This window comes from Arachis ipaensis, chromosome B1 (genome assembly GCF_059453495.1).
Source record: "Arachis ipaensis isolate K30076 ecotype BB chromosome B1, ASM5945349v1, whole genome shotgun sequence".
Lineage (NCBI taxonomy): Eukaryota > Viridiplantae > Streptophyta > Magnoliopsida > Fabales > Fabaceae > Arachis > Arachis ipaensis.
In genome coordinates, this window is record NC_142436.1 from 149,961,769 (window position 1) to 149,983,653 (window position 21,885).

A 21,885-nucleotide genomic window follows, 5' to 3' on the forward strand; every position below is an offset into this window, starting at 1 on the left:
CGCGTACTTGTTATAATCCACATTGTATTTTTTATTTTTAAGAAGTCCACATTGTATATATATGGACATGTTTAAAACTCCACGAATCAAAATAACATATATATATATATATATATATATATATATATATATATTACAATGTATATATGAATTTGTACAATTAGAAGGTTTATGATAGAATTAGTTAGAGATTTTTAGAGCAGATATTCTAATTTTTTGATTTTTTTACTACTATTATACGTTTTATTATGTTTTGTGTTCGATTATTTTCTTTTTATCTATTATGTGGAATATAATAGTTCCAAACTTAAAGAGTTTTTTTTTTTTTAGAGATTTTAGACAAAAAAATCCTATGTTTCTTATTTATTCGTTTTTTGCATGGAGCTCCTAGTTTATTTTATTAGTAAAAAAGTGGAAGATGATTTGTGGGAGTCGGTTGCGATGTCTAGAGGAGGGTTTCGAATTTTTTACCTTATTTTTGCTGATGATCTGCTTTTTTTTTTGCAAGGCAACAAAATCCCAGGTTTAACTTGTCATGAATATGCTTCACTTCTTTAGCAAGGCCTCAGGATTAAAGGTGAATGTGGATAAATCCAAGGCTTTTTGCTCCAGAAGTATTTTAAATAGAAGAAGAGACTTATTTATTGTCATTTCATTTATTCGTTTTACTCAAAATCTAAAAAAATATTTGGGGATAAATTTGAATCATGAGAGGGCTAATAGAGCTTCTTTTTAAGGAGTTTTGGACAAGATTTGGTCTAGACTAGCCGAATGAAAAGGTAAGCTTTTTAATAAGGCAAGCAGACTTTGTCTCATTAATTCTGTTACTGCATCTATTCCCGTTTACCATATACAAATTGCTTTTTTTCCTGCTTATGTCGGTAACAAAATAAATTCTATCTATAATGCGTCAATTCTTGTGAAAGAAAAATACTGAGGGGAGAAGACTGAGTTTGGTTAACTGGAAAATTGTTGTTACTCTCAAGAAGTGTGATGGTCTTGGTGTTAGGGATGCTTACTGTGTTAACATTGCTCTATTGAAAAAAACTGGTTTAGCATCTTTTATACAGCAAAGAGAAGCTCTGGGTTCAAATGATGATAACTAAGTATTTATCTAATACTTCATTTTGGGAGCTTTCTTCTGTCCATAACCTATCTTATACTTGGTGTAGTATTAAGAAAGCTAGCAGATAACTTAAAGAAGGGTATTCTTGGTGTATTGGACCGTTGGACTAATCTTTCTAGTTTGACAAATGAAAACTAGAAGGCTCTTTGGCAGTGAATATTCTTTATGTTCATATTAGTGATTCAGATTTCAAGGTGCAAGATGTTTGGAGGGATAGCAGGTGGTGTTTAGAGAAGTGTTATTCTTCTATTCCTGATAATGTGCGAATTGAGCTCAGCAGATACAATCTTATTGTTCAATGTAGACCACAAGTTGGTTGGATCTGGGAACATTCTAACTTTTATACAACTAAAAATTAGTATGAATAGATTACGCAAAGAATTTTTAATTGGTAGCATAACAATAATTGACAGCGGGTGTAGAGATTAAAAATTTTGAAAAAGATCAAATTTCTTGTATGGCTTGCTCTTCATGAAACTTTGACTACGGTGTCTTTCCAAGCTAAAAGAGATCTTATTAATTCTAATATTTGTCCTTGTTATAATAAAGGGGAGTCTGTTTTTTATTATTTGTGTGACTGTAGTATGGCTATAAATATGTGGCATATGATCGACTTTTTTCTCAATCTTTTTTCTCGAACTATAACTTGTAGGATTGATTTGCTTTAAATGTTAAGAAGGATTATTTCATTTTCTTGTCTGCTGTGTGGTGGATTTGGCGAAGCCGCAACAATGACATTTTTAATTCTGGTCAACCTTGGTCTCCAACTAAATTTCAAATCCTTATATATAATTCTTGTCAAAATTTCAATAAATCAATTCATGCCTGAGAAGTCAATGCACCTCCTTTTTTGTTGATTGATTGGGTAGTTCTACCAGTGAATAAGTTCAAGATAAACTATAATACCAATTTTATAGGAGAAATTGGTTCAACGAATTTTGGTTGTATCATCAGAAACTCAGCTGGCGAGTGCGTAAAATATTGTGCTGGTCCTCTTCTATTTAGTTCAGTTCTTAGAGGGGAGCTTTTTACTATTTGGCGGGATTTGGCTCTGGCTTGGGAGATGAGTCTTTGTGAAGTCATTTGTGAAACAGATTGTTTCGAGGCTGTTCTTTTTATACAAGCTACAAATGCCACTGTTCATGCCTTGGATAAAGATATTGTAGAAAAAAAATCAATATATGTTAGTTAGAGACTAGCGTGTTTCGCTTAATTCGATGCTACGTTCTACTAATATTGTTACTGACTCTTTAGCTAAAGAAGTTGCAAAGCATAATAAGCCTTATAAAGAATGAACTATTGGTACTGAGAATATTAGAAGGCTAATTCAAGAAGATTTAGAAAAACTTTTAACTTTTTAATTAGTGATGTACTTATATGGATACTTGAAGGGAGAGCTTGGTTCCTGGGAATTGATGCTGAGTTGTTATCTTCGGTGCCGACCTTTGAGCTTTGTGGAAGTCCGAGCTTTTCTTCGGGGAGATGTCCAATCGCGCAGAGCGTGAGCAAGGAACAAGGAGGGAGTGTACCTGCAAAGACACTCTAAAGCTTAAATCAGTATTGAGAATTCAATGTCCCCTTCTAGGATGGAAGATCCATAGTTGTAAGAACCGGACCGGACCGGCCGGTTCGACCGGAAAACCGGTGAACCGGACCCATAACCGGTCCGGTTGAGTGCTGTAACCGGATAAGGAAGAGAGCCGTTTCGAACCGGGTTGAACCGGCCGGTTTTGATGAAAACCAGAAAACCGGCGGTTTCTGGTTAACCGACCGGTTCGGAAATGTTTTTTTTTTTTCTTTTCCAAAACGACGTCGTTTTGGTTTATTTTTTTTTAAAAAAAAAAAAGAAAAGTCCTACGGCGCCTAAGCCCCCCACCCCAGTTTTCAGTTTTCACTTTCCCCTTTTCCCCCCAAGGCCCCAACCCTAACGGCGCCTAAGCCCCCCTCACCTCACTCACCCAGCCCCCAGCCCCCAGCCGCCCGCCGTCATCCTCTTCGTCTCACCGCCGGTCTGAACTCTGAAGGAACCAACTCAACCAAGGGAGTAGGAACAGGACAGACCCGCGACGGCGCCACCCGCAAACTCGTCGTTGCCGCGAAGTCGCCGTTGCCGCCCAGTCGAAGTCGCCGTTCCATCGCCGTCGCCCTCGCTCTGTCGAACTCGCCGTTCCAGCGCCGTCGCCGTCGCCCAGTCGAACTCGCCGTTCCAGCGCCGTCGCCGTCGCCCAGTCGCCGTTGCTTTTCCGGTCGAACTCGCCGTTGCCTCGCCCTTCTGCTCTGTGACTCTGTGAAACAGGTAAGCTCCAGTTGACCAGTTCTGTAATGAGTAATCTGCTTCTGCTCTGTTCTGCACTAGAAGTTTAAATTTAATGATTGTTCTGTGAAAAATGCATTACACCCGCTCTGTTCTGTGAAAAATTTACTTTGTTTCTACACTTCTTGCTGACTTGCTGTTATGAATATGAATATGCTTGTTGAAATTGTTAAGCTGAATATCCTTGTTGAAAGCTTGAAATATGAAATTGTTGAATATGCTTATTGAAATTGTTAAGCTGAATATCCTTGCTGACTTGTAAGTTGTAAATTTGTTGTTTACTTGTTTTGTTGATTTGTACTGGAAATATGAAACTGTTGAATTATATGCTTGATTTGAATCTATGAAATATGAATATGTTTGTCTTGCTGAATAAGGAATTTAACTATTTAAGCATTTAAGGTTGCTGTCTTGGTGAATAGGAAATAGGAACTAGGGAATTTACTAATTTAGGATTGTTATTGTTTTATAATTTTGCGGTTTTGCTACTCCATATTCTTTTAGAATGTCTGCTGCGAATACACCATCAGAAACACCATCTTCGCAAGAACAAGGATCAACTGCTGATGCATCAATCGGAACCCAAAAAAACAATAATAGAGCAAAAAACGATCCTGCATGGGGTCATTGTAAACAAGTTGTGGAGTCTCGAAAAACAATTCTGCTATGCATATATTGTGAGAAGCTTATTAGGGGTGGAGGAATTCATCGGTTTAAGCTTCATTTGGCTGGAAAAGGAGGAGATGTTGAGTCTTGTCGAAAGGTGCCAGCTGCAGTGAGACACCAATTCCATGAAAGTATTGAAGAGCTTCGAAGCAAGAAAAGAAAAACTCAAGAACAATATGCCGAAAGTTATAATGCTTGTGATGATGTTGAAAGAGAATTTGACGAGATCGAACGTAATGAGATGCAACAACAACAAAAATCCAGGGTTCCAACACCTAACTCTAGAAAAGGAAAACAAGTCAAAGGTTTACAATCCTATTTTCCACCGGCAACAACACCCGGAGCTCAACCAACTATCAAAAGCGTTCTTCAAAGCAAAGAAATTGTGGAGAAGTGTGATATTGCTATTGCGAAATGGATGGTGGATGCCTCTGTCCCATTTAATGCGGTTAATTCAGCTTACTATCAGCCAATGATTGATGCTATTGCAAGCATGGGTGCAGGGTATAAAGGGCCAAGTTATCCAAGAGTCCGTGGGTATTTGTTGAGTAAATTAGTTGAGGATGTGAGGAAAATGATTGATGGTTATCGTGAGATTTGGAAGCAAACTGGATGCACTATTATGGCTGATGGATGGACTGATCGTTGTAGGCGTACTTTGATTAATTTTTTAGTTTATTGTCCTAAAGGAACTGTTTTTCTAAAGTCGGTTGATGCTTCTAATATCTCAAAAACTGCTGAAAATTTGTTTAAGTTGTTTAGGGATGTTGTATTGTTTGTTGGTCCTGAGAATGTTGTGCATATTGTAACGGACAATGCTGCAAACTATGTTGCTGTGGGAAGGTTGTTGGAGGCTGAGTTTCCTAAATTATATTGGTCCCCTTGTGCAGCTCATTGTGTTAATCTGATGTTTCAAGATATTGGGAAGTTGCAAGAAGTGAGTCAAACTGTGTCACAAGCTTCACTGATCACTAAGTATATCTATAATCATTGCTATCCACTGTTCTTGATGAGAAAGTTTACAGGTGGGCGGGAAATACTTCGTCCAGCTCCAACTCGGTTTGCTACTAATTTCATTGCTTTGCAAAGTATTTTAGCTCAAAAGGATCCTTTGAGAGCTATGGTGACTTCTAAAGAATTTACAAGCTCGGCTTACTCCAAAGAAGCCAAAGCTAAGAAATTCGTGGATCAAGTCTTGGATTCTAAATTTTGGAGTCAATGCACTGATATTGTTAAGCTTACTGAGCCACTTGTTCGTGTTTTACGTATTGTGGATAGTGAAGACAGACCTGCCATGAGTTTTCTTTATCAAGCTATTTATAAGGCTAGAGAAGAAATGGTGAAGAGGTTTCAGAAAAGAAAGAAGGTTGTTGATCCTTATTTGAAGATTTTGGATACCCGTTGGGATGCACAACTTAAGAAAAATCTTCATGCCGCTGGTTATTGGTTAAATCCAGCTTTTCGATTTAATGCTGGAGAATTTGAAAAGCACAAAGAAACGATTTCTGGCTTGTTGGATGTCATTGAGAAATATGCTTATGATGATCCTGTACTGAATTCTAAGCTGACAAGTGAGAAGAGGATCTTTAAGAATGCTGAGAAAGATTTTGGAAGACCCTCTGCAATACGTGAACGAAACACTGTTATGCCAGGTGAAATTTCTTCATAAATTTGGTCTTTTACTATTGTGATGTATTAATTATGTGATATTATGATTGTGATAAATTATTTATCTGTCTTTTTATGTTAAGATCAATGGTGGGAATCTTATGGTTGTGGAGCCCCAAATTTGCAAAAGTTGGCTATTCGTTTTTTAAGCCAGACTTGTAGCTCTTCAGGTTGTGAGCGTAACTGGAGTATTTTTGAACACATTCACTCAAAGAAGAGGAATCGATTAGAGCATCAAAAACTTAATGATCTTGTTTATGTTCATTACAACTTAAGGTTACAACAAAGGTACTTTTTTGATTGTTTTAAGTTGAAAGCATTATTTTAAAATCTTAATCATCACATGAGTAACGAAATATATTGATAACATAGGAACCAAATGAGAAACCAAGTTTATGATCCAATTTGTCTTGATGCATTTGAGGATCATTCGGAATGGATACTGGAAGATTCACCACCATTTTTAACTCCTGAAGAAATTGATGCTTTACGAAATGATCTTGCAAATATGTCTCTTCAATCACCTTTAGATGATTTAGGTATGCTTTTATTTATTTATGAATTTTGATCAACTATGATTTTTGTATGCCTTATAACATGTTTTATATTATTTTTTATCTTGATTTGTGAAACATTATCTATAATGCTAGATCAATTGGATTTGGAAGATGATCGGGATGAAGATGGAGCTAATAATTCTGTGGAAAATGCAAATCAAAATGAAACCAATCAGGATGTAGCTCCACATTTGTCAGATGAAGAGCAACTTGCCGACTTTGAAATCACTCCTTGGATTTAGTTTATGAATTGTTATCCATATTGTGTTTAATTAAGATACTAATGTACTAGTACTAACTACTTTCATGTTTATCTTTGTATTAGTTATATTTAGACTTTGAAACTTGGTTGTTTTTAAAATGTTGGTGAAGAACTAACGATATGTATTTTGAATTTATTAATTTTATGACTATTTTTAGTATTTTATATTTTTTATTTATGTGAAACTGGTTTTACCGGTTCAACCAGCGGTTTATCGGTTGAACCAATAAACCAGTGAACCAGTGACCTGACCGGTTCGATTATCGGTCCGGTTCTTACAACTATGGGAAGATCATACCTTTTTATGGGTGAAAATGTGCGAGTCGGTTACGCTTCTGCTTTATTACCTGTATTAAAGAGCAATAATAAGGGTGAAATGTTAGGTTGGACGTTTCACTTTTGGAAAGCAGTCCGTTAAACTGAGTTGTAACGTAAGTTGTCGATTAATGACGTTGAATGCCGATTAATAACTGTAATGCCGAACTATAACACCAGCTTTTTGAATAATAACGTGAATAATGCTGAGTTATGAATGATAATGCTGAGTTTATGATGTTGGATTTGTAACGGCCGGATCAGGTGAGTTTGCTGTTTTCTTTTTTTTTTTTCTTTGTCAGACACCAAAAGAGAAGACTACAAAATTTAAATTCTTTAAATTAAAGAATAAATGAACAAAAATACACATTTAAAATTTTTTAAAATAATAAAAATACACACAACAGAATCAAAATTATAATATCCACATTAAAGATAAATAACAATGGACAAAACTAATTCACTGTTAGAGCAGTTCCATTTTTGTTAAATGTAGTGTACTGTATATATGCGGCCAATAATAAAATGATGTAACGCTCTTTAGAATATTTGATGTGAAATTTCAATTCTATCGTATGTATTTTTGTTATCTCAAAAATCTTTCATATATATTTTTATTTATTTATTCTAAATTAAATTACCAGTAAGATATATATAGTGTAGAAGTAGAACTGTCTCTAATTTGTTGTTATTATGCATTAATTGATATTGATTCTTTAAAACTATATATTGGGAATGGGCAGCATGTGAAATATAATGATGATGCATGAGTTGTTATGTTTGCTTGTGTAGTTGTGTTGATAGCAATAATCTTCTGTCCAAATCAGGGTTAAGTAGTTTTGGTGGTGGTTTTTTTCTGATGTTTGATTAAGCATTTTTTTATAGGAAAAAAATTTAAAACGGTCCTGAAAATTATTTCGAAAAACAACGAGGTCTTTAACAAAAATAAAACTCAATTTGGTCTTTGACAATTACTTCAAAAGAATAATAAGGTTCCTGTGTAAAAAAAAATTAATATTATTTTTTTTGCACAGAAACTAATCAATCCAAAAAAAAATCAGAAACCAAATTGAATATTTTTTTTGAATCTCATTATCCTTTCGAAATAATTGTAAGGAGAGGGGAGTGGGGTATTCACTCTTCTTTATATGGTCCCTTCAATTCCCATCTTCTATTGATGTTTCTTCCATCACATGCATTGCCCTCTTTAGTCACCATCTATATAAATATATTGAGCAGTGTTTCTTTTTGGTTTTGCTCCTAGGTAAAATATGCCATGAATTTGAGTTTCCAACCTACCCAACAATTTAGCTATACAATAATAATAAATTCCTGGATCTAAATAATCAAATAGAAAGCCAATGAATAATAGCTCAAATGGCATAGTCTTCCCATATTCAATTAAGAAGTTGCGGGTTCGAGTCTCATATCTTTGATAAAAAAAAAAAAAACCAAATAAAAAATATTACTTAATTCCTATGTTCGGCATTTATCATCGATTTATATATTAAAGATTTTAATTAGAAAGAATATTAAAGACCATTATAAAATCTGAGAAGTTGACTAGTATTGTTTTGTATATTAGATAAAAATAAAACAAAATATTTTTTAATTATTCGGTTAGTTTTTATAATTTTTAAAATCTTTATAATAAGTATTTATAATTTAAAAATTTATATTGAATTTTTATACTAAATATAAAATTTTAATTAAATCATTATCCCTATTAACCCTTATCTTTCAAAAAGAACACAATAATTATGCATAATATTTGCTTTTAGAATATTTTATAATTCATCTTACAACAACACACGAAATTAAATATTCTAAAATATTTTGTATTTTTTAACAAAAAATAGTTGGTAAAGTTATAATTTAATTTTTTTTATTTCATATGAAAAGTTAATTATAAACTTTTAAACATAAATATTTTACAATTCATCATACAAAATTTTTAGTCGTTAGTTTAATATTTTTATTTTAACAATCTAACAACATATTTTTAGTCTATATTTTTAAAAATTATTAGTTAACTGCTGACTAAAAATAATAAATTATACTAATTCTTTAACATTTTGTAGCAAATAAATGTTATTCAAAATTTTGTGAGAATATAAATTAATTTAGACTAGTCCATTAAAGTATTGAGAATTCAAATTTTACCTTATATATACAATAATTAATTAATTAATAATAAATTTTTAAATAAAACTATAATTTGTGACTAATTAATACTTGGTCGCACACACTATTTAGGCCACATTTTATTGGGAGAGCACATTAAGGCTCAGAAGGACGTTAATTACTTCAATTATGGAGTAGATTTTGATCATGTTTATTAATTCATTTTTAATTTGTCACTCATTCAAAAGCTCTTCATTAGTTCTCTTTTCCCTTTGTTTTTTTTCTCTCCATGCATTATATTATTATGGTTTCTCATGTCCAGATTATGAAATCTGAGTGTCACATCTACTCTCTATACCCTTCTCAAGTTAGCTTGCATGCTTATACGATTCCATATCAAAAACTTTGGCACCATCTTATAATTCGTGTCACATGTATATGTTCACATACATACATTCGATGGCCACATACATTTGACAGATGTCAAGATCCTAAATGTCTAAAAATTGACCTATTTTAGTTTCAAGCTCATACATAACAAATCACACTATTAGGCCAAGGAGGAGTGTTTTGGAACAACAGAATTTGTGATGTGTAGTTATCAATTAGTTATCATTAATATTTTTAATGATGTGAGATAATATTTAATGGTATAAAATTACTTATTTTTCTTTTAATGGTTAAGTCTGGACAAATTTTAATAAAAATATTTGCCCCCTAAATTTTCTCTAAATATACGAGATATTTAAAATTATGTAATAATATTTATATATCTAATTTGGTGTTTATTTTAGAATTATGATAATTAGATATATAATTATTTATATATTTTTATTCAATTGTTTTAATTTTTGAAATAAATAATTTTATAATATAATATTAAAATTTTTATGACTAAAATTAAATGTCTAAATTTCAAACAAAATTTTTTAAAAAGAGATAAAACATAAGAGAGATATAATATGCCTATTTCTCTATCTAACCACTTCCATTTTTAAAATAAGTGGTAAAATAGAGAAGATATAAATAAATAAATAAAAATTATATATACACTAAAAGTCAACCACCAAAAAATAATTTTATACGTGCATCCAATTATGTAATACAACATCAGTAAAATATAATTATTTTTTATAATGACAACATGAATAGTCATCCAAAAAAATAAATATATTTAAAACCTTTACTCTATCAATGCATCAAAATATTTAACCATATTGAAATAATAAAACATGTCATGTTAGAATAATTAAATCTATAAGAATTTTTTTTCTAAAGTTAAGAGTGAGACTTAAACTCAAAATCTCTAGATGAGAATAAGAAGACTATACTATTTGAGCTCTAACTTGTTAGCTAATAATAAGATTTATTTATTAGTATATAATATGATAAAAAAATTTATAAGATATCATATATGTATTTTAATACATGATAACTTATTAATGATTGATTTTTTTTTTTAAATATAAGTTTCTTTTGCAATTATTTGCACCATATATGATATATTATAGGATGGATGCGAGTGACATTATTGGAGGTCGGAGTAGGGTATATGTGTAGATGAATTTCCATGGGACATGTGGTGTAGAAACAGTGATACAATGTATATGTTTTTGTCATTTGAGATAAGAAGATATGTCAAATTTTGGCCACTCAAATTTCAACTGTTTTCAGTTGACAAATATCTATCATTGTTTGTCCTTAACAACAGATAATTAATCAAATACAAATACAAATACAAAAACCAATACATCGTAGTCACGTATAAATAGCATAATGGGGAAGTTAGGAATTGGTATTATTGTCGTAACGACCATTTTCCAAAATTCAGTAACATCATATCACAATCTCGTCACATGGCACGTGGCACTCCACGTGCATGGGCACAAATCGTGTCTTGGCTTTCTGCTTTTATTGAGGCAAACATGTAGGTGCATTGCGCAATCACAATTGGTTTTAGTTCTTTAATTAGCTAATATCTAAATCAAATGTATATATATAATATAATCTTGAATGCCATGGTGATTAGTTAAATTACGACAAAGTGTAACAATTACATGTGATAACATGTGAATGATAACGTTGATGTGAAATTACATAGGAAAAACTCATCATTATTAAGATTATTGATTAATTATTCTTTCAATGTATGAACATTCTAAGGCGGCTAAGAAGAAAAGAAGCGTTTAATTAGTTCTCAAATGTTCAAATTCCATATGTTAGTATTCCTCTTTTTTCTTTTTCTTTTTTTGGTGGTGGGGTATTTAATTTTAATAGATTTTTTTTTTGAGAAGAAATGATAAATTCTCTTAGTTTATGCGCTTAAAGTAAAACATAAATTGAAATCTTACTCATATCTATTGAATCACATAAATTACAACATATGTCACTGTGAGTAGAGTTTTAAATGACCAAGATTGTTGGGTATATTATTAGGATATTTAATTACTCCACTAACAAAGTGCGTCGAATTTGTCTAACTTTTCTTTTAAGATAAATTTGTAACATTTTAAAATTAGATATTTTTATATTATTTAAATTATATATTAACTTATAATTTTTTTTAATAAATTAGACACTAAAATTTAGATACTATAAGTCTATAACCATCACCAAAATACACACCAACACAAGAAGCACCAAAGGCAAAAAGCAATTGGGAAATGGATGCTACAGCTGAATCAGTATTTTTATGGCTATTTTCAGAATTATCGGAGATGGGCTTTTATATTGGGCCATCTTACAAGCTGAAACATAGTTGGGCCGAGCCCTTTCGATCATTAAGAAATTCAGTAGGCCGAAAAACAAAATTGAATCAAACTATGATTTAGGGGTGGCAATGGGTAGGGTAAGGTAGGTTTGGAGCCAACCCTAACCCTATCCGCGGGTTGATAATATCTCAACCTTAATCTTACCCGCTCTTAACACGCGGGTACCCGACTCTACCCGCGGGTTGAAAAAAAGAAACAACATTATTATATAACTTGATGATAATTTAAAATAGAACTGACTTTTATGTAAAAAAAGTTTATTAAATTTCAATTAATGATCTTCTTTTAATGACTAAGGATTTTTTGCATTTAATGAGAGGTCTTTGGTTCAACATCCACTTAAAACATATTTTTATATAAGTATATAACATATGCATATATAGAGTGCGGGTTGGTCGGGTAGGATTGAGGCTCAACCCGCACCCTACCCGACCCGCACGAGAACCCTACCCGCACCCTACCCTACCCGCTGCGGATCGGGTTGGCAACCCTACCCGACCGGGTGGGGTCGGGTTGGGTACCCGCGGGTAGGGTACATGTTGCCACCCCTACTATGATTGTTGGTTATGTTATTCATAGTTGCCTACGGTATCCTCTAACCTGACAAGCCAATGACTAATTTGTCGCGGATTGGATCTCCATTTAAGGGTTTGTCGCTGGCCAATGAGTTGGAACCCTGACACTTGCTTAAGCGGACGAGTGAGTTGACCACTCGACCAACCCAAGTTGGTTATCTTGTCATGACAAAAGCAAAAGTAATTGTTTATTTTGTAGAAATTTGTAGTGGAATAAATGACAATTTGTACTCATGAGAGATGAAAACACTGACATTTGTACTCATGATAGCCTGAAACTAAAGTTATACCCATGACAAATGCCCTCCGTGTGACAAAAGTGCCCTGACTTGGGTCTGAGCTTGGTTCGTGGGAATCCGATCCTAGGCGGCACTCCAAACCCCCAAATCCATATCTTAGTTGTCCATCTAAGGGTATTCCAAACCCCGTGGCCGCCAGATCCAGAAGACCTTCAACAACATCAAGATCTCCGTCCTCTGCGGTTTCGTCACCAGCCTTGTCCTTCGCGGCACCATCGGCGTCAACCTCTCCTCCTCCGACGCTGATGCCGTCAACCAGAGCCTCATTGAGGAGACCAACCGCATTCTCGCTGAGATCCGCTCTGACTCCGACCCCGACGACAACGACACTCCCTTTCAGTCCCAATGCCACCGCCGCCTTATCCCTAGGCCCCAAGATCTCCGATTGGGATCGACAATGCCAACAATGGCTCCAGCAAAACTCTGAATACCCTAATTTCGTGAGAGGTAAAGCTCGAATCTTGCTCCTCACTAGTTCACCTCCAAAACCCTGTGACAACCATCTTTGGATTCTCCATTCCACCGTAAGAAAAACTCGGCGACAGCACCAAAAGATCAAACCTTTGCTAGTCGTATTTTTCGAAGAGCTTCTCTTATTCCCCAATCATATCCTCTCTTCCCTCGAACTCTTTCGCCGTTGAGTCCAGCACTGTCGAACACTCCTCCGCATAAACCCTAGTCTAGGTCCCAACCGCGAAGGCAAAGAGATAACGAGGCACTGGCTGCTCCATCACAAACTCCTCCACCACGCGGTCTTGGCTACACCAATTCAAGTTTAATGAGGCGAGGGCAGTGGTGTTGTCGCCACGCGGAGGGCGTTGTCATCACGCAGTTTGCAGCCATGACTGCGGAGAGTTCGGAAGGGATGCTGAGGATGGCAGAGTAACAAATCGTTCGGACAGAAATGTTGTGGGAGGGAAAGATAGAGCGCGCATGGATGGCTTGGCACTGAGTGTAGACGTAAGGGTGGGTTTTGTTGCAGATTTGTGGAGGAAAGAGCCGTTGGAGTGCGGAAGAGGAAGGGGAGGTGGAGAAGGTGAGGATGAAGGAAGAATGGTTGGAAAGCATGAGAGTGAGGAGGGTGTCCTTGATGGGGTCAGAGGTGGTGGGGAGGGAGAAGAGGATGGCTTCGTCGGCGTGAAGGGCGGAGTGGATGGTGAGGGAGCGAGTATTGAGGAAGAAAGGGCCAGAGTGGGGTTTGGAGAGTGAAGAGTGCAGAGGCGTGAATGGTGGAGAAGGGGAAGTCGAAGTGCTGAGTTAAAGCTGTGTGAGTTGTGGCTGGCTAAGTTGACTCAGTAAATATGTGAGAATCAATAGCCATTATGAGAGAGAGAGAGAGAGAGAGAGAGAGAGAGAGAGATGTGTGTGTGAGAGAAAGAGGGGTTGAAGATAAGGGAGGGAGTGCCACCTAGGATTGGATTCCCACGAACCAGGCTCAGATCTAAGTCAGGGCACTTTTGTCACACGGAGGACATCTATCATGAGTATAACTTTAGTTTCAGGCTATCATGAGTACAAATGTCAGCGTTTTCATCTCTCATAGGTACAAATGGTTATTTATTCATTTGTAGTTCATCAGCGACAGTGAAGATAGAAAATACCGTCTCTTGAATGTTATTGTTTAATAAAATTTAGATGTCATTAGAAAAAAAAAATGATTGTGAAACACTAAAATCATCCAGAAAGAAGTAAAACTGATATCTCCTATAATTATGATTTTATCATCCATAATAAAAAGTCATTTTATCCACATTTAGTGCTCATTTTGGATTGCCTTTTTCGAAGAAAAAAGTAATTTTATATAATTATCAAAGTGTTTGAAGATAAATATTTAATACATTAATTTTATTAAAAAAGGAAAAAATATGTTAAAATATGTTTATTTTTTTAAAAAAAAATTAAGATTTTAATTAACGATCCGGTTAGGAAACTAACTAGGGTGTAGCAAACTTAGAGCTAACTAGTTAAAAAATAAGCCAATTACAAAAAAAAAAAAAAAAACTTACTATCCTAATTTTTTTAATTTTAAAATTTAAAAAAATATTTTTCAATTAGTTGACTCCAAATTTATTACACTCTAATTGATTCTCTAGACTTTTTCTTTAATTATCTACTTAAAAAAATAATATTTATATTTTCTATACAAAGAAAAATTGTTTTTTAATAAAAAATTAATACTTTTTGTAAAGGCCGATCTAAACTCGCCTTTAATTCTTGAATCAACAACTCATTGATATTTGATACAATTCATCTTTTAAGCTTTATTTTTTTTTTATTACTTTTTTGCATTAAACACCTTGTTATATATATACAAAAAGAGAAATAAAATTCAGAGAAAAATACGTTATTCATATATTACAAACCATAAATATCCAAGTGGGTTTTCATTTCCACTTGTACTTATGGATCTTTTTTCCTTCTAAACTTGAATAATCTTTGTAATGACTAAAAGATTATATAATATATGGAAATTAAAAAAACTATAGATATAGGTAAAGAAAAATAATTTGAGAAAGTAGAAAATGAAAAAAGATATTGTCACTGAGCGAATGGGTAAGCCTGCTAAATGTGGTACCCACAACACATACACACACTATAAATTATTAGTATCCTTTCTTTACTTTATTGTGTGTGTCAACAACTAAATTAGGTGCACGCCTTTGTCTCTGCACTCCAACATGTTGTTCATGCCATGTTTCATCACATCCTGCTTCATCTTCCTCCCATTCATCTCTCACCAAATAATGTTGTTGATAATATCTGAACGCCACAAATAGCACGAACACTGCATAGGCAAAATATGTTATTATTCATGTTTAAGGCACCAAAACTTTAGCACTTTGAGTGGAGAGGACTATACTACTAGCACATTTGAAAAATGTGACCTATAATGCCAAATGTAATATTCGTTAATCATCTCTACTTTTATCAACTAAAATGGACTAGCTTAGCCTGTTTAGGTCTGGTCGTGGGTTAAAATGAGTCGGCCCATTTAAACTCAATTTGTTCACGCGGGCGATAACTTTTTAACCCAGACCATTTATGACTAATTTAATGGGTTAAACGGACTGATCCGTTTGCCTTTTTATTTTATTTTTTAAAAAAATATTTTAACAAAAAATATTATTTTTGGACCCAAAAAACTTTAAATAGATATTTTTGTTGATGGGTCGGAATAAAAACACTATTGGCCAAATGTGCTACTTCTTTTGAAAAATGTAAAAAAAGTTAAACAGGCTGTCCGTCAACTCGCGAGCTGGCCCATTTAACCCGCCATTTTTTCAAGTTAATTGGGTTTAGTCCGTTTAATCCAAAATTTAAACGGACCTAGTTTTAAGGCTAAAGTCCATCCGTTTGGTTCCGACAAGTTATAAAAAGACATTTATTAAGTTTTTTTCTTTTTGGTATTAAAAGAGGGCTTAAAAGCCCACGGAAAACAAAGCGAAACTTACATGATAGTTACTAATCTGGTCGTAGTCTCTCTACAATTAATACTACTACTTTTTGTAAGTCAAAGACTCAAAAAAAATTGAAGCTTTTCAAACTGAGTCCTTATTATAAGACATTTATTAGTTGTTACCTGCCCAAATGCGTGCAACAACTGATGACAAATTCCATACGAGGCCGAAGATGCCCAGAGCCACAGCCTTTTTATGAGAGCATGAATCCCATGCGTCCCGGAATCGACGAATCCAAAAATTTGCTAAAATATAATAACAATTACAATTAATGAACAAACATGTCATTCAAAATTCTTAATGCAACTTATATTGAATGCAAGGTTTTTTTTTTTTTAAGATCTTGGTAGTTAAATTTAAATCTCCTTAAAGCTAGTGGAGGCCCATTGAATGGCCCATTATAACAAGCCTACAAAGTAATATTTATATTTGACTTTGTTGGTGGGGATCACGAGGAATATGGAGGACCATTATTATTTCATTATTGTGCTCCTAAGTCTCAGCCTTCTAATGGGCCCAAAACTGTGTGAGGGATAAAAAGAAAAAGTTGCTCATGCTTATCCATGTGATGCATTAAATTATGAATGATAATAGCCAAAGAGACTACATTAAAGTGAGTTTAGGGTTTAATTATGCCTGTGGAGGATTCATAATTGGACCTTATCTGCATATACATTCGGTAATAATAGGGAAAACAAAACGGAAATATTTGGTAACCAAAGAAAATTAGCCAAAAACAGCCATAATTTGCCTTATTTAGCATTCATTAATTGTCGTGACAATTAATGAATGTTAAATAAGGCAAGTTCTGGCTGGATTTTTTGTCTCCCTAGCATTACCTAAAAAAAAGCTTCTTCATAAAGGACCCACTAAATCTAGAATGGTGGATCTGAGAAAAACACAGTAATAGAAGTAGTAGTACCACTCCATAAAATCAAGAGTACAAAGGAGCCGTTTTATGAATACATATGCATGAAAAAACTAACTATAGTGGGCCAACTGCAACGTTTACATTTGACATTTAAGTGTCAAAATTTGCCCCAACCACATTCAATGAGCATTTGCCATTTTGCAGCAACTTGTTTCATGAAAATACTTGTATGTTTCTAGAACAATTTCACTATGCATACAACTTTTATAGTTACTGTGTGGAAACTCACGTGCATTTGTCTTTATGTGAAATTAATAGCTACAAATTGTTAGATCTCAATTTAGTGAAACATGTCAAATTATTTAATAATTTTTAACTATTAACTTTACGTGAAGACAACTGCACGTGAGGCTCCATCATGAATAATATTATTGTTTTAAGAATATGCAAGTATTTTATCGAAATTGGGTTGTGTCTGTTCACATTTCAAAGTGTTGTGTCATATAAAGCATGCATTAAAATAATGCTACTATATATGAATTTCAGAATATGTTACCATATGCAGTTATCTGTGTAGAATACAAGGAGCAGATTTTTGGCAGGGTAAATACTCCAAAGAAGCCTGAAGCAGAAAAAGAATAAATTCAGTGACTGGAATGACATGTGAATTGCTTCTGCATCTTTTGCTTCATTGAGATGCTAATTTAGAAAACTTACCGAATTTGGCCATCTTCCAAATAGTTATGGAGCTGCCACATCTGGCTAAAACAAAGAGCAAAACTGCCAACTACAATTCACAAAGCACTACCAAGATTTAACAATGTAAAAAGTGCAACAAAATGGAGAAATTATGTGATCATTGAGCAAATAATAATGTACCTTCATTGTGGTACCAGGATCTCCAGAGAACATAGCTCTAAGTCTTAACAGGAACTCATTCAAGTAAGGCAGAATCAACTTTAGCAACCAAATGGCTTCTTCTTCTCCCAGCACATAATTTGTGTTATCTACATCTATGATTCCCCTGGAAAAATTTGATTCCAAATAAAGAAAGTTTACAGGAGTATCTCCGTTCGGTAAGCCTCGGACTAAAAAATATAGACACTGGAATACACAAACTTGTTTAGAGAAGGAGCATCTCCGTTTCCGTTGTGTCAATATCTCTATACTTTTTGTTTTGAAATTCTTACTAAACATGATCATTAACTTAATTAATATGCAATGCTTGGATTATTACCTGCAAATTAGAGATCTGTAGAGAAAGATAACAGCTAGATACACTAGACCGAAATAGGAAGATACCGAAATAAGACTGCACAAACAAGTATCAACAAGTGTTAATCCTGTGTTACTCTTAATTCTAAGACAAAAGAAGTATATACAGAAGAAGATATTTATTCTCTTTTTTGTGTGGAATTCTAACCTCAGGTTAATATCCTTTGCATAAGAAGATGATACTATAAGGAATGTTCCAGTCCCAAACATAAATGCTGATCTTGAGATATCTCTCCACATGATTAAATCCACTGAGGAATGACATAAATTAAATAATAAATACCAGACATTACATCAAAGATTTTGAGTACAATTTTCTTTCTTGTATAATAATTCTGAAATGCAGATAAACAAATCACCTAGACTCTGCAATTTGCTCTGGGTTTGTGGAAAGCTTCTGTATGCTTCTGCCTTTGGAACTGCATGGTGATGATCAATCAATTAGGCTTCACAAAATCCAGATTGAAAGAACAAACTTATAAAACGAAAATCAAAAGACCTTACTTGAATTAGTTTTGGGGAAATTCTGATAAATTGTGGATTGTCTTCTAACTGGAGGAGATTGCTTCACAGTAATAGGGGAAGACACTGGCCTCTCATTCTTTTGATGAAATCGTGTAGTTGCAATCTTTTTAGGTTCTGATTCATTCACAATCTTGTGTTTTTCTTGTTCCTTCACAACCACCTTCTTTAATGGTTCCTTCACAATCTCTTTCTTTTCAGGTTCATTCACAATCACCTTCTTTTCTGGCTCATTAGCAACCATGGATTCCGGTACACTGATTTCCTTGACAACAAAGCTATTCTTCTCCATCTCAATATCAACAGCTTCATCCATATCTTCATCTTCCTCTTCCTCTTCGTCTGCATTGTCTGAAGTGCTTGAAATGACCTTGTCCTGGCACACACCAAAATCCTTGCAATTCTCATCCATTAGGACATTTCCACAAACACCATCTGGTCCTGATCCTGATTCATCAATTCCATTAATTGGTTCTTCAGCCAAATCACGATTGGATTCTGATTCTGTCTCCCTCGGCTGAATTGAACTTTCTCCATTCCCATCAGAAACACCCTTCACAGATTGATCCTCAGCCTTAACTGAATCTGGGTTCCCATTCTGTTCTTCTTTTTCTTCTTCCTCTTCAGATCTTATCTTTCTAGAAGCCTGAATTGGGCTGCTTCTTCCACCAACAGCAACCTCCTTGGCCCCTTGGGTCCTGATAATCTTCTTCCTCACCAGAATTGGGCTCTTCTTGGGGGTGATTTCATCAGAGGAAACGGTATTGCTCTGTTGTTGCTCTGTTTTTCCTCTGGCAATGTGAATTGGGGTCTTTTCTGATCCATCAGGGCTATCTGATTTCCAAGTTTTCCTCTTTCCGGTGGGAATAGCAACCCCAATTTGAGTTCTCTTGAATCTGGCGGTGCCACCTTCTTCAGAACCGTTTTCATCTGCATTGAAAACCTTAACTCCACCTCGAACTTGATCACTCTTCATTCTGGTTTCCCACACTGACCCTGCAACCACACTGCTTCTAACTCCAACTCTTCTTCTGCTCACATCCATATTTAAGTATCCTCCTTTTTCTCTTTCTCTCTCTCTTTTGCTAATAATCACTAACTACAGTAATGGGACATAGGGTGTGCTGGTTGTTGCATGAGACAGAGAGAGAGAGAAAGAAAGAAGCTTTCAGCTGAAGAAATGGCGGTTGGTGGGGTGCAACAACATTGGGATCCCTTTCTAAAGTTAGCTCAGAGAGAGAGAGAGAGAGAGTAAAAAAAAAAAAGAGAAAAGAGAAAGAGAGAATTGGGGGATTGTGTTATATTTGTGTGTTTGTGAATTGAGCAAGATACCTTCTTCTTGTTGATGGTTACTTTACTTTTTTCCTCTGTCTGTTGTTGCAGTTATGTTATGAGAGAAAAGTTGTGAAGGGGTGTGTGGGGTTGAATAATTAAGGTATTGTGTAGTGATTTTTTATGCACATAATAGAATAGATTCTCCTAATATGGATATAGATCTTCTTTCTCATTTCATACTCTCACGTGCAGAAATGATAAACCTAACTACATCTTTCTACATGGTCCTGAAATCCTATATCCTATGATGTCCTTTGAGACTCTATTTGGTAAGTATTTGCTTAGTTCTGTGCTTTGGTTATGTTTATATATGTATGTATACTATAGAAAATAGATGCCTTCTGCAAGATTTTTGTTCTTTTCATTATCTGTGTATATGGATGTGAATTGCATCAGAAAGGTAACAACGTGATTCACATAAATTACTTACATATGCTTCTTGAACTTTCATTGTATGTGTAACTAAAAATAATGTGACTTCAAAGTCTTCATTTAGTGCTAAATATTAATAATTTGATGAAAAGTTGTTCCTGCCCTCAAATATTAAATTGGTGTTAAGTAAGGTTTACATAGTTTCTGACTACATCCCCAAACACATTAGCATAATATTAACGGTAGAAACTCGCCGGGAGTTGTTTACATATGAAGTTGTTAGTTAAAAACTGTTAGATGATTTGACATATTTAACTAAATTGTTATCTACGTCTCTTAATTATAAACTTCACACGAAAACAACTGTGAATATGCATCCGTATCAAATAGCTTGCAATTAATGCATTTTTGTACTTAGTGACATGCCAAGCCACTCAACTATGGAGACAGCATATACCAGAGCTTCGAATTAATTCGTCAGCGAAGTGTTTTCTTGATTCCAAACACTGCAACTTCCTACTTGCTACTTTGCTCTAGTACTACTTAATTTTTTTTTTGTTCAAATCATATTACATTTACGTGACTAATATCTACCAAAAAATTTGCACATCACTAACAATATTTTAAAAAAATTTACACCGATATTCAATTATATATTACCACATCGATAAAAATAATTAATTTTTAAATTTATTATTTAAAAAATTATTTAAGTACAAAAATCTGAATAGATAATTGAGTAAAATTCTTTATAATTTTAATTCATCAAAACTAAACCAATTTTACCGCCAATATATGAAAAAAATAAAGATCAATTAATTAATTGTACTTTATCCCCTTTTGACAAAAGATGGAGAACGAACAAAGAATTGTTAAATGCATGCTAATTGTTAATAATGCATGATAGACCCCTTTTTTTTTTAATGTATTATAGGTTCTGATGTTGATCTAATCACCCCTCACAAAATTCAGTCCAAAAAGGCTTCTAGTTTTGCTAGTTTTCCTAATTTAATTTTATAAAAGAGTTATACGTAATTAATTAATTGTATATTATTATATTACATTAGTAAAAATAATTATTTTAAAATTTATACATAAATTTAATTGAATAATTATACAAAATTTTTTACTGTGTATCAAAAATAGATTCTAATTTTCATATCTTGATAAGTATACCACAAAACATAAGCACAGAGTTATTTAAAAAGGTGGAAACTAACGACTCTCAACTATCAACTTCACATGAATTCGACTGCACCTGAGTTTTCACTATTTAAAAAATAAAAAGAAAAGAGAAAAGAATGCATGAAGAGAAGTTACTGCATGTGGGAATGTTTGGCGTGAAGGTAAATAAAGAATCACACGAACACTGAAT

At 34.0% G+C, this 21,885-nt stretch overlaps 2 protein-coding genes across 2 annotated transcripts; one reads left to right on the forward strand and one right to left on the reverse strand.

Moving 5' to 3' along the window:
* The first annotated feature begins 2,608 nt into the window (after positions 1–2,608).
* Positions 2,609–6,573, forward strand: LOC110269357 (uncharacterized). Its single transcript, XM_088503243.1, has 7 exons — positions 2,609–2,683; positions 3,042–3,422; positions 3,679–3,698; positions 3,945–5,758; positions 5,858–6,062; positions 6,147–6,313; positions 6,425–6,573. The coding sequence occupies exons 1-7, from the start codon at positions 2,609–2,611 to the stop codon at positions 6,571–6,573; spliced, it is 2,811 nt and encodes a 936-aa protein (XP_088359369.1).
* Positions 6,574–15,005: 8,432 nt separating this feature from the next.
* Positions 15,006–20,745, reverse strand: LOC107641191 (Reticulon family protein). The gene is made up of 9 exons (XM_016344699.3): positions 18,786–20,745; positions 18,641–18,700; positions 18,430–18,532; positions 18,244–18,318; positions 17,886–18,030; positions 17,724–17,793; positions 17,563–17,628; positions 16,258–16,380; positions 15,006–15,462 (listed from the first exon to the last, which is right to left on the reverse strand). The coding sequence occupies exons 1-9, from the start codon at positions 19,846–19,848 to the stop codon at positions 15,281–15,283; spliced, it is 1,887 nt and encodes a 628-aa protein (XP_016200185.1). The 5' UTR covers positions 19,849–20,745; the 3' UTR covers positions 15,006–15,280.
* Positions 20,746–21,885: the final 1,140 nt, after the last annotated feature.

What these genes read in the sequence shown, in the direction of transcription:
- LOC110269357 (XM_088503243.1), top strand. Translation starts at nt 2,609, where the DNA reads ATGTCCAATCGCGCAGAGCGTGAGCAAGGAACAAGGAGGGAGTGTACC. An exon ending in ACACTCTAAAGCTTAAATCA is followed by an intron (nt 2,684 to 3,041) that starts GTATTGAGAATT and finishes TTTCCCCCCAAG; the next exon opens with GCCCCAACCCTAACGGCGCC. An exon ending in AACTTAAGGTTACAACAAAG is followed by an intron (nt 6,063 to 6,146) that starts GTACTTTTTTGA and finishes TTGATAACATAG; the next exon opens with GAACCAAATGAGAAACCAAG.
- LOC107641191 (XM_016344699.3), bottom strand. Translation starts at nt 19,848, where the DNA reads ATGGATGTGAGCAGAAGAAGAGTTGGAGTTAGAAGCAGTGTGGTTGCA. An exon ending in GCAAAGGATATTAACCTGAG is followed by an intron (nt 18,319 to 18,429) that starts GTTAGAATTCCA and finishes TTGTTTGTGCAG; the next exon opens with TCTTATTTCGGTATCTTCCT. An exon ending in TACACAGATAACTGCATATG is followed by an intron (nt 16,381 to 17,562) that starts GTAACATATTCT and finishes ATTATATTTTAG; the next exon opens with CAAATTTTTGGATTCGTCGA.